The sequence below is a fragment of the Neovison vison genome, chromosome 9 (genome assembly GCF_020171115.1).
Source record: "Neovison vison isolate M4711 chromosome 9, ASM_NN_V1, whole genome shotgun sequence".
Taxonomy (NCBI): Eukaryota; Metazoa; Chordata; class Mammalia; order Carnivora; family Mustelidae; genus Neogale; species Neogale vison.
In genome coordinates this window covers 31,063,954-31,077,605 of record NC_058099.1, presented here as the reverse complement: position 1 = coordinate 31,077,605, position 13,652 = coordinate 31,063,954, and the positions used below count along the sequence as shown (strand labels likewise).

Sequence of the window (13,652 nt, the reverse complement as noted above, 5' to 3'; positions counted from 1 at the left end):
TGCACTAGGTTGTAGCTAAACTCTTCTTTCCAGAATTGTTTTTAATTTTACTAGAATAAAATGGGTCCTTTGATTATATTAAGGAAATATATATATATATATATATAAACATGAATATATGAATGAATGTATATGAACATACATATTATTGAACATATATATGAACACATGTATATATGAATTATGGTTATAGTTTAATGGGAAGATAGCTGGACTTTTGAGAATACCTGGGTTTTCATAAAAATCCTAGAAGAGAGCAGCACAGGCAATAATTTTTCTGACATTGATCATAGCAACATTCTTCTAGATAGATCTCCTTAGGGAAGGGAAATAAACTGTTGGGACTATATCAAAATAAAAACCTTCTGCACAGTAAAGGAAACAGTCAACAAAACTAAAAGGCAACCTACTGAATGCAAGAAGATATTTGCAAATGACATATCCAATAAAGGATTATTATCCAAAATATAAAGAACTAATACAACTCAACACCCCCAAAACAGATAATCCAATTAAAAATGGGCAGAAGACATGAGCAGACATTTCTTCAAAGAAGACATTCAGATGGCCAATAGACACATGAAAAGATATTCAATGTCACTCATCATCAGGGAAATGCAAATCAAAACTACAATGAGATATCATCTCACACTTGTCAGAATGGCTAAAATCAAAACACTAGAAATAAGTGTTGGTGAGTTTCAGGTGTACAATACAGGGATTCAACAATTGGAGAAAAAGGAATCCTCTATGCACTGTTGGTAGGAATGCAAATTGATGCAGCCACTATGGAAAACAGTAAGGAGGTTCCTCAGAAAGTTAAAAAATAGAACTACCCTACCGTCTAGTAATTGTATTTCTGGTTATTTACCCCCAAAATACAAAAGCTCTAATTTAAAGAGATACATGCACCCCTGTGTTTATGATGGTATTATTTACAATAGCCAAATTATGGAAGCAGGCCAAGTTCCCATGGATAGATGAATGGATGGATAAAGAAGGTATCTCTCTCTCACACACACACACACACACACACACACACACCCCGGAATATTATTCAGCCATTAAAAAAAATGAAATCTTGCCATGTGCAACACCAGGGATGGAACCAGAGAGTATAATGCTAAGTGAAATCAGTCAGAGAAAGACAAATATCATACGATCTCACTGATATGTGGAATTTAAGAAACAAAACAAATAAGCAAAGGAAAAACGAGAAACCAAGAAACGGACTGTTAACTCTAGAGAACAAACTGATACTTACCAGAGAGGAGGAAGGTAGGAGAATGGGTAAAATTGGTGATGGGGATTAAGGAGGGCACTTGTGATGAGCACTGGGTGTTGTATGGAATTGTTGAATCCCTGTATTGTACACCTGAAACTAATAAAATACTGTATGTTAACTATACTGGATTAAAATGAAAACTTAATAAAATATTCAGGTTTTAATTGAGCTTTGCCGCTAGGCAAAATTAAGTAAATCCTTAACAAGTTTTCTTTGTTCTGATTTTTCTATAATGTCATAATGTGGAATGTAATAATACAGGATGTAACACCTCACCCAGAATAGGTACTTGAGAAATAAAAGAAATTAATACATTCTGTCCTGTTATACAGAATTCGAATTAGTACCTGTGAAAGTGAGATAGGGGAGAAGAATTAAAATATTATGTGAGAAATATTAAAATATATTCCTTTTTTTAAGATTTTACTTATTTGAGAGAGTGAGTGAGCGAGCAAGAGTACAAGCTGGGGGAGGGGCAGAGGGAGAAGGAGAAGCGGGCTCCTTGCTGAGGAGGGAGCCCGATGCGGGACTTGATCCCAGGACCCTGGGATTGTGACCTGAGCCAAAGGCAGACACTCAACCAACTGAGCTATCCAGGCGCCCTAGAATATATTCTAAATTTTATGATAAATATTATAGAGATCATCATTTTTCGGAAGCATCATACTCAGATCATTCTTGCAAGTTCTATTTCATTGTCAAAGAATAGTTGGTTTTTATGTTTTTCAAAGTATAGTCCATTGGAAAACATGGAAGGCTCCCCCGTTCATTCTGTGAAGCTAGCACAACCTTGAACTTGTTAAAGTGAGTTTAAATCTGGTAAAGATAATATAGACACACACCATTCATGTATGCACACACAAGCACACACACATATAGACGGACATGTGTTGAAAGTCCAAATAAATTATTAACTGATTGAATCCCAAAAATTATATGTGTTATCAGGAAGAGTTTATCTCAGGAATGTAAAGATGGCATATTTAATGAAACCTACCCATAACTCATCAGCATATTAGAGGAAAATTGATGATTATGTCAGCAGATGATTCTAAAAGGAGGGAGAAATCACTTGATATAAATCTGACAGCTATACTCTGAAATGCAAATTGAAGCAACAGTGAGATAACATGTAGTACTGGCAGTATGTGGGGAAATGGGCACTCATACTTCAGTGGTAGCATGAACTGTTACTTAGAAAAAACTGACGATAGCTATTGAAGTAAGAATGCACATGATCTGGGCGCCTGGGTGGCTCAGTGGGTTAAGCCTCTGCCTTCGGCTCAGGTCATGATCTCAGGGTCCTGAGGTCGAGTCCTGCATTGGACTCTCTACTTAGCAGGGAGCCTGCTTCCTCCTCTCTCTCTCTCTGTCTGCCTCTCTGCCTACTTGAGATTTCTTTCTGTCAAACAAATAAATAAAATCTTTTAAAAAAATGCACATGATCCTTTGAGTACTCTCACTTTTGGGAATCATTTCTACAAAATGTAGTATAATAGCATATACTATAATATTAATATATATATACAACTACGGTGTATCAAGATATATTCAAGGACTTCTGTTTTGGAAACAACATGAATGACTGTTGATCATTTGCAGGGATCATTGAATAAATCATTTTACATCTGTACCATGGAATATGGTACATTCTTTAATCAAGAAGGATATCCATGATGATACTGTTATATTATTGGGGTGAGGAATAACAAATTATAGATTATTACAATGTCCATTTTTTTGTAAAAAGAAGGAAAGTCTATATATGTTAATGTTTTCATGAGCAGTGGGAAATGTGTGGAAGGGACTGGATTAAGAGAGGAAGTTGTATTGGTGAAGGGGGAAACCATTTTTCCTTCATATGTCTACAGCGTCTGATTTATTATGAAGAGTATCCGTTACCTTTGTAACGGATTATTTATTTAACTTCATTAAATAATCACATTTAATGAAGGAAAAAAATGCTAAATAAATTCAAAGCATGAGGATATGAGTTCTTAAGCTCTGTTTGGCTAGGGACATGAAAAATAGAACAATGTTATGTATACCTTCTGTTGTTGAGAATACTTGAAATCATTTCCATTCATGACCATTATCATAGGTTACCTCTGAAAATGAAGGTATTTTAGATTAACAGATGGTGGCTTTAATGATTTTTTTTTCTTTTATAGCAACTCCGTTCCAATATCCGAGAAATGGAGAAACTTTGTTTGAAAGTCCGAAAGGATGACCTGGTACTGCTGAAGAGAATGATAGATCCTGTTAAAGAAGAAGCATCAGCAGCAACAGCAGAGTTTCTTCAACTCCATCTGGAATCTGTAGAAGAACTTAAGAAACAGTTTAATGATGAAGAAACTTTATTACAGCCTTCTTTGACCAGATCCATGACTGTTGGTGGTAATGTACTAAGTCTTATTCTTTGATCATAGTAATGCAGTTCATTAAAGTTTACTATCTTGTATAGCTCCTGCAGATACATAAATTTCCATAGATCATGTTCTTTTTCAGTTTGTTGAATTCTTGGACCTGGAGTGTGCCTAGGTATGCATACCCTAAAAGTTTTGTAGGATAAAAATTTTGAAGCTATGCTGTATAGAGTGGAACTTCTAGGCTTCAAGTACCTATTTGTCTATGTATTAAAAATAAAAGTTGGGGCACCTGGGTGGCTCAGTGGGTTAGCCCTCTGCCTTTGGCTTAGGTCGTGGTCTCGGGGTCCTGGGATCGAGCCCCGCGTCGGGCTGTCTGCTTGGCGGAGAGCCTGCTTCCCGTTCTCTGTCATTGCTGCACTCATATTTCCTTTTTTGTTTCTCTTTTAATTTATGTGATCTTGTTAACATTTTATATATGTTCTAAGATGCTTTAAATCTTAATGGTAAAGGTGGGGTATAAATATAAATTAGAATCTGAGAGATGTTATACCTGTCCAGTTTTCATCTTTTTTATTTATGTAGGAGGCTCCATTCCCTGTCTCCAAAACCAGATCATTTTTTAACATTTTATTTTGCTGCTTATGATCCAGTAATGTATAGGGAACTTGAAATTTAAAAAGTTAGGAGAAACAGGCCATCATCCCCAGTTTCTTGGTAATCTTGCTTTTCTTGTATCCTGAGTACCTAGTACATAGTATATAGTGCTTGGCACATAGTAGACCGTATGTAAATGTTTCATAAATGTGAATGAATAAATATCTTTTTAGAGACAGTTTTGTAATTTCAGATGTACTATACTCACTACACTCTGTGGATAACCAGTACCTGAAGTGTTTTGCAGAGAAGGAGATGTTAGCACTCAGCCCCTCAGTTGAAGAATATTCGGGAAGATTGCTTTTGATAGTTTGTAGTTACTGTTTACATTATTCTGTCCATGTATATTTATCATCACCATATATTGATTAGGATAAATGCTGCTCATATTACTTAGGGTGAACTGATACTTGATGTGCAAGTATAGAGAAGCAGCTGTCCTGCTTATTCACCTGGACGTTGTGACAGTGTCTAATCACCTAGACTCCTTAATTACCTAGACATTGTAACAGTTGTATGGTGGTAACAGCAGTGAAGATAGGCTGGAATTTCTGGAGTTGCTGATATCAAGTCTCTCCTGCTATTTAGTTTTGAATTGCCCATCACCAGCAATTCCCTAGCAAACAAAATTTTTGAGTTCTGAGAGTTTCTCACAATGTAATACTATTCTAAAACTTGCTTTAATTTCATTTTATTATTGCATTGAGTTTCTGCCAGTAGGACTGTTTGGGCTCAACAAACTTGGGTGTACATATCATCAGAGGAACTGGGTGATTATTAGAAGGCAGTTGAACAGTTTGCTGGCAATTAAATTTCTCTGTAGGAAGCTGACTGGTGTTAAAATATATGGTGTTATATATTTATGTATATATGTATATACACACACATACACACATATATATAATGTATATAAAATCAATATTTGAGGAAGCACATATAGAGAGAACATGAAAAAGATTGAAGCAGAGCTAGAGGATGAAGGAGATGAAATGAAGAGGTTCATTTTCCAACTTTTGATTCTCAAATTTTTCAATTTCAGATTAGCTAATCAACATCAGATTAGCTACAGACCTAATCACTTATCCCTGGGAGAAACTACAGTATTAAATCTCTGTAGCTAGTGCTGACTTGATTGTGACAGTCATTCTATTTATAAAATACCTGAGTTACACCTAAAACAATGTATAAAATTTAAAATTCCAAATGGTGTACTGGTGAAATTGTGCTTTGATTTTGAATCCATTGTGAACATTAAGTAGTTAAAATGAACGTCTCACTGAGTGCCTGAGTATTTCACCAAATGTGAGAGTTTCTACAAGGTTGCCTTAAATCCAAAAATAATATTAACAAATAATTGAGAGATGGGAAAGACAAAAACAAAGCAACTAATTTACATAAGACCTTAACAGTGGGGTGGGAAGTGAGTTTGCGGCATGGGTGTTCTACTAGTTGTGGACTCTGTTTTGTCATTCTACTTGTTTTTATCCTGTGCTTTCTGGTTTTTCTTTGTTTTTGCTTTAGGTACTCATTATAGTAGTGACAGCCTCTACAGAAAAAATGTGTTTGATTTGCATAGAAGTTAAGTGCCTTAAAATACTTCTTCCTTTAAAAATTCAATCTGATTCTAAATAAATTGGTTGGAAATACCAGCAGAGATTCAGGAGCAATGTTGCCACATTTCCATGAGTGAGATCAAAATACAAAAATAGTTTTTCATTTACAGATAGAAATAACAAGTAGAATAGGACGTTTTATGTTCTCTGGAGAGTAAAGGAAGCTTATTAAGTTTCGGGGGAAGCTGTAATGATTTTGCTGTTGCTTTTGTCCAGATTCTGAGAGTTCCTAAAGCAAATCTTCTCTGCCAATCTTGCTTGATCTGAGAAACTCCCTTCTGTCTCACTTGTGTGTCTGGTTTCATTTTTAGCATATTGCTTCCAACCAAGAGAAGTGATGAACCTACAAATTTGATTTGTATTTAGAAAGGTATATCAAGTCATATAGAGTGAATCAGTGTTTCTCTCCATCTTTGTCTTTCTTACTCCCCATCCAACACATAACAGTTCACCAGTGCAATAGGAACAGAATCTTACTACATTTTAAACAAATATTCACAAAAGAAAAGAATCCAATCTTAAAACCGTTGGGAACTTCAGATCATGTATTGAATTTGATGAAATATCAGATTTTATCACAGGTATATATACATGTAGTGAACAGTTTTGTGAAGAACGTGGATAGTTTTGTATATTATTCAGAAGATACGTTTTCTGTTGGTTTTAATTTTCTTAAAAATCCTCTTTTGCGGCTAAGTCAAGCCATGATTTAGAAGTCATTTTATTTTGATAGATAGGTTGGTATAGATGATCAAGAGATTAATTTCACTATTTTTAAGCTGTCAGAATATGAAAAATTCAGGAAATGCCTTTGAATTGATTTAGACTTAAAATGAAACTTTTCCTAACATTGAAGTTTAATGGAAATTTCTTACATGTTTTATAATTCTTAGTTAGAATCATTGCCTTTCATGAAATACAGAGAGAAAGACAAAGAAAGAATGTTTGCATGTATGGAGACAAAGATCTGTGTTATTAGCTTCAACTAAAAATATCTTCATGTTTATGTGAGTTTGTAGTCAATAATAAGGTCTTAAAACTAGAATTTGAAAAACAGTGGGAAGTGATATATGTATTCTTCATGCCCTTTACACTTGCAGTTGTTTGCATTTGGATGGAACTATCTTAAATGATTTCATCATATAAAACAATAGCAATTTGACTTCTGTGCACAGGGTGAGTTCTTCATCCTTCTTTCCTGCAGCTATAATCTGTCTCAGTGTTTTTTCTCATCGGGTCTGTAGTAGTTCCTAAAAGTTCAAAGTCAGTGGATGTTCAGTGAGGTAGTGATTTCTAATATAAGCTAGAATAAATGAATTATGGAAGTTGGAGAAATTAAAGGGTTTCTTTCTTAATTGTTAGTTATGCCTCAAATTGATTAGTGATGTTCAGAGTTGTAAGTTTACAGCAGGATTTTCCATGGAGTAGAACAGATTTCTTTGTTCTAAGACTTCATTTGAACTAAGATGCATACGCAGTTTGGTTTCAAGTGAGACGTAAATGACTTAAACACTTTTACCAGGGGAAATCTTTTATGTTTGCTTAAAATGCCAAACATTTCCCACCCCTTCTTCATTTAGATAAAGAATTTATTTATGACAATCTCCCCTCATTTTATTGTATACCCTGGCATACTTCATTTAAATCCTCTGTAATAGTTTAAAGGCTATGGCTTATAAAAATCCTTTAAGTGGATGTTGTAATTATAAAGTTCTGCTTTACATTTGGTCTGTTAATGATAAAATTATCATTATTCATCATCCTCTTAAAGATGTTGGGGTTATTACAATAGAAATATTAAGTATAAGCGGTCTTAGAATAATTCATTTTTCTTGACTGATGTGAAAATGAAAGTATCTTCACGTGATAAGTTAGGACATAAGGTAAGTAACTCTTAAACATTTGTAAAAAATCAGAGAGCTTTTAAAATATTGGATACTTGCCATAATGTTGTAATGTAAAACTTACTCTAATGTTTTTGCTCTTCCTTTAAGATAAGGAAATGTATTCAGATAAGCTAAATTTCAAAATTAAAAGAACACTATCAATTCTGATAAGCCTACAAAATATTTCTTAGTTAATTGACGATACCCTTCCTAAACAATTCAAGGAGATTCTTTTCCTTGAGAAGTAAAAACATTCATAAGTTTCAAAAGTAAAATAGCAATGCAATTTTATAAAATACTAGGATGAAAAAAATTGAGAAGATGAACTTAAGAGTTATGACTTTTAATAGATGAGGTGTTACACATCATTATATCATGTCCTTGCATGTGACACTTTAGTATCTCTGGACTGTCAGCCAGATAAAGTCCAAAGGCTTTAACTAGTCTACAGTAAGGACCCTCCTAACCATGTGTGTAATGTTCTGTGTTTGTAACTTTGTGTCTTTTACTTTATTCTTTGAAAGACCAACCTGCTGATTTTATGTTGTTTTATTTTTTCTTCTCTGAGGGCCTTTTTTATGCCAGTCTCTCTGTGTAGAATTTATATTCCTATTTTCTTCGTCTCATAAGATCACCTTTTCTGGGGAACCTGGGTGGCTCAGTCATTAGGCGTCTGCCTTCGAAGGGCTCAGGTCATGATCCCAGGGTCCTGGGATTGAGCCCCACATCGGGCTCCCTGCTCAGCAGAAAGCCTGCTTCTCCCTCTCCCACTCCCCCTGCTTGTGTTCACTCTCACTGTGTCTCTCTCTGTCAAATAAATGAATAAAAGCTTTTAAAAAATCACCTTTTTAAGGAAGCTGTCTCGTAAACTGCACACCACACCAAGCTGGGTCAGATACCTTCCCAATTAGACTCTTACTGTTTTAGGATTGTCTCTATGTATGTCTGACTTTTCTAGAATATAACTTCCTTGAGAACATCTCTTTTGTATTTATTCATTTTCTCATCTCTGGTACCCAACACAATATGTAACAGGTACCAGATAATATTAAAGTGGTAGGTATTTTGAACTTGAAGTAAGGGGGACAAAAGGAATTAGACCTTTCGATATCTTCTTTCCATTTCCAGTGCCACTGTCCTAGAGCAAACCATCATCATTTTGCACTGGACAAACTGCAAAGCTTCCTGACTGGTTTTTCACTCTCTGATTTTTTTTTTTTTTTTAATTTCTTTTTTACCTTTCAACTTCATCCTTGATCTGTTCTTCACACTACAGCTATGGTTCCCTTTCTAAATCTGAAATCTGATTATAGCCCCCTCCAGCTTCCCAGTAGTCTCCAACTCCTTTTAATAGTTCTCTATTGATCTTAGAGAGAAACAAAATTCTTCAGCATAGTTTATAATACCATGAATAATGTCACCTTTGATTTCCTGAAAAGCTCAGTCTTTGCTTTTCTCTTTCATAGTCTGTATTTTGTTTGAACTCTTTCTAGTTCCCAAACCTATGCACATATTATTTTCCCTGACCTGAATACTCTCTGCTTTTCCCTCCATCTTTACCCCCAGTTCACCTATGTAATTGCTGTTCATCCTCAGGCTTCTGCTTCAAAACCTCCAACTACTCTCCCCTCCCCAAGTCTAGGTTAAATACCTCTCTTCTGTACTGATACAGTGTTCCATATTTACTCATATCATAGTTGTTATCAGGCTATTCTGAACTTGCCTGTTAATATAGTATATTGTACATAATATGGTAAATGCCATTAATAATAGTAGCAATAGCAATAGTTAGTTATTATAGTAGTAACTATTAAGCCACTTATACTCAATTTTTAAGCCAGCCACAGTGCAAAATAAATACTTATCACCTTATTTTATTCTTTTTAAAAAGTTTTATTTATTCATTTAAGTAATGTCTGCACCCAACGTGGAGGTCGAATTCACAATCCCAAGATCAAGAATCACATGTTCTTCCAACTGAGCCAGCCAGGTGCCCCATTCACCTTATTTTTTAAAAAAATGAGGAAAATTAGCTAGTCATTAGCCAAGTCAGGATTCTAACCTAGGTCTTTCTGACTAGGCCCATACTCTAACCATTGTACTGTGTTGACTCCCTCGAGCTACTTTTGTGGTTTACCATTGTATCTGTGCTACCTGAGTACACTGATTGGCATTTAGTGGTCATCAGTCCATATCAGTTTAATGAATAAATGGCTGGTAAAACCTTGTATTGGAAATAAGGAAAATAAGAAAATAAGGAAATAAAGACTTGAAGGTGGGGTTTGGAGTATAAATTAATTCATTATCATACCAGTTTTACTGAGGAAGGCCTTAGGGGGTTGAGGACTTTTTTAAAACTCAGGAAAGAAATAGAAGTAATGGAGAAATGGGCTAGAAAAATGACTTAGAAGAAAGATGTACAAAAAGACCCACACAATAAGAGGTGTTCATTTGATGACAGATATATTGTTACCCCAAATGACTGATTTTTATTGCAAAAAACACATCACTTTCCTACTTTTAATGCCATATGAATCTGATACTTACTACTAAATTCCCCAAAGAAAAGGTTAATGATTTACATTGCAAGTGTGAAACCTATTTCTAGTGGGTATCTCTATATGGAATGTTGGCCAAATAGAATAGTTTTCCTTCAGTGCTTCTTCCTCACTGAGCTCTAGTTATTCAGACTGGGTGGGTGGCATCTGTAGCCATTTTGGTGTGATGACTTTGTAGAATTAAAGAAAAAAATACTTGTTAACCTGGAAACAATCTGCCCATAGATGTATCTATTTCTATGGAATAATCAATTTACTTCCAGCCTGAATTCAGTTAGCTAACATTTTATATGGGAATTGTTTTACAAAATTGATTTATGCTGTCTGCTTTCTAACAAAGCTCATAAACCCTAAACATGAGGCTGTGTTCATCCAGGAACATTTCACACTGCTGAGGCTGAAGCCGATCCTCAGAATATGACTCAGGTATATGCGTTGCCTGAAATTCCTCAAGACGAAAATGCTGCAGAATCATGGGAAACCTTAGAAGCGGTACGTTAAAAATTATTTTCATTTTGATGGCTGTGAGGCAAAAAAGTAAGTAACTTCCTTTTCTTCTCTCTTTTTAAGGACTTAATTGAACTTAGCCAACTGGTCACTGATTTCTCTCTCCTAGTGAATGTAAGTATTAGAATTGTTGTTGGCTCAGAAATGTTAGATTAATAGGATAAGAAACTTTTATTAATTCCTACACTTTTGATTAGAAGTTTAATAGAAGTTACAATTTTTAAGTGTTGAGCCACGGATAGAAGTCTAACAGTTCTCATCAACAGTCCAGATCAATTTAATAATTTATCATTTATCAAGCATTTGTTACATGGAAGGTACTGTGTTAAACCTTGGCACCAAGGGTCTGACAAGGTTAGCTATAGGAATAAATGAGGCCTCTTCTCTGCCTTTAAGGATTTATAGTGGGTGTGGATAAGTTTGGACCCCCCAAACTGAAATTTCAAGCATTATTATTAAGTGCAGAAATGAGGGATGAAGGGACGTATTATCAGCTCTAACAGAAGCATTTAATTCCAAGGGAGGGAGGCGGGGTTGTGAGGTAGAAACATTAAGGATAGCTTTACGAGATAGGTAGCATTTGCTTGAGCCTTGAAAACTGAGTAAAATATCCACAGATGGGAGTGGGGAGGGGGCACTTGAAAACAGGTGAACAAAGACACAGAGTAGAGAAGTGTATGGCTTTCAAGAATGACAAAGCATGAGATACTATGGGCAGGCAAAGTAAGGAGTGTGAGGGCTTGATTGAGATGGTATTGAGGGCCATACCAAAGAATTTGAACTTCAGTTTGTAGGCATTAAGGAGTCGATACAGATTTTTGAGCAGGTTAGAGTGATATGATCCAGTCTCGTTAAGAAATATTACCTTTAGCAATGTGAATATTGACTCAGGGAAGGGGGAGATAATGGGCAGGATGACTAGTTAGGAATCAGTAGCAAGAGAGTCATCAAGAACAGGGGTGCCTGGTTGGCTCAGTTGCTAAGCAGCTGCCTTCCACTGAGGTCATGATCCCAGGGTCCTGGGATCCAACCCCACATTGGGCTCCCTGATCAGCAGGAAGCCTGCTTCTCCCTGATCAGCAGGAAGCCTGCTTCTCCCTCTCCCACTCCCCTGTTTATGTTCCCTCTCTTGTTGTGTCTCTGTCAAATAAATAAAATCTTTATTTAAAAAAGTTTCACCAAGAACAATGGCAATACAAGAATAAAGGTAAAGGCCAGCTGAGAGGTATTTTTGGGATAGACTTAGAAACTGGAGGAAGATGGAAGAGTCAAACATTAAGGTTTTATTCTGCATAGTTGGGTAGCCAGTGATACTGTTAACATAGATGAGGGAACATAAAGTAGGATTTGGTGGGAAAGACAGAATAGGTTTTCTGTCATTTTTTTTCTAAGTTATTCTTATGTTTCCTTCCCAGGAAGTACAGGAAGGTTGGATGTTTATGTGTGTGTCTGTGTGTACCAATAGGAGGAAACCTGTGTCTGCTCATGCTTCTGTCTAGGCTTAGTTTTTTGTTCTTGACCAAACCGTGATCTGGGGGTTTTACATCTTTGAATTATGGTTTCCCTGACATCTGGCTTTCAAGTATAAGAAGTCCCTGGATTACATAATCTCAGAATGGAATTCTACCGAATTTATGAAGCCAGCTAATCTATTTCTTCTTTTGAACAATTACAGTGCAGGGATACTTTATACTTCAGCCATTCTGTTTGGAGATTCGCTCTGCCTCTTAGAAGTTCTTCCTTCTATAAACCTGCCCTACAATAACTTCCCTCTGGTACTTTTGCCCACTTGGAGCCGTACACTGAATAAGTTTTGTCATCTTTCCATATAAAATTTTTCAACTTTTTAGACCAATATTACCCTTCCTCACCCTATCCAACTTCATCATATTTTTTTTTCTTTTAAGAACTCTTCTTTAATGTGTTCTTTCTAGAATATGATTTTCTAGACCTTTCAATACTAGTCCCTTCATCTGTTTTCTAGTTTTTGTATTTTTCTTCTTGAAATTTAATGCCTAAAATTGAACATCAGTAAATTTTTTAAAGCATTTTCCTTTTTTGATGCTGCTGAATCAGAAGCAGCAAAATGCTTGAGGTTTCTGGATTAGGTATCCCTGTAATCTATCCATATACTTGCATATAAAAGGGTATGATACAAAAATCCCCAAATATTTGTTGTTTCAGAATTGAGATTTATTCAATTATTCTAACTCTCTAATATAATGTAGTTTGTAAAATCTGTACATGATCTCTACACATTAAATGTGAGTTATAATGTGTAAACTATACCTCAGTAAAGTTGATTTAAGAAACAAACAAACATGTACAAAGTGCGTCTCATTCCAGACAAATACATTTCCCTTCCAGAGGGATAGGCACATGAAAGAAAAATTGAGGGCTTGTGGCCATTTAATAATTATATATCTGATTAGCTTACGTAAAAAGCTCCTAACCCCTAATCTAAGGAAGGTTTGTGTAGGAAGACTTTGGCTATAGCCATAGTTCTATACAAATGTCCTATTTATAATAATCTGTGTGAGGACATGGAACAGAATGTATTAGGCAAAAGCTCAAAGGAGAACCACTGATTACTATTCCCAGGGTGACTGAGTTCCCATGACCACATGGTCAGTACTCACAGAAGCTCCATTTAGGCACCAGTGACTTGGGAACATAAGCACAGTGACCACATCCTTGTCACATGGATATGATAGTATCTAGACAAATTAACCATGTATTTTTGGAGTACTTTCTATGTGCATAGGACTGTGCTAAGTAAG

The 13,652-nt window shown here is 35.6% G+C and overlaps 1 protein-coding gene across 1 annotated transcript in view; it reads left to right on the top strand.

Annotated features, from left to right (window-relative positions):
* Positions 1-13,652, top strand: part of STX17 (syntaxin 17) — a 54,402-nt gene that overhangs the window by 33,520 nt on the left and 7,230 nt on the right. The window contains exons 4-6 of the mRNA XM_044265262.1: positions 3,457-3,682; positions 10,742-10,857; positions 10,936-10,986. Of these exons, the coding sequence (XP_044121197.1) occupies positions 3,457-3,682; positions 10,742-10,857; positions 10,936-10,986 (393 nt within the window). The remainder of the gene's footprint in view (positions 1-3,456; positions 3,683-10,741; positions 10,858-10,935; positions 10,987-13,652) is intronic.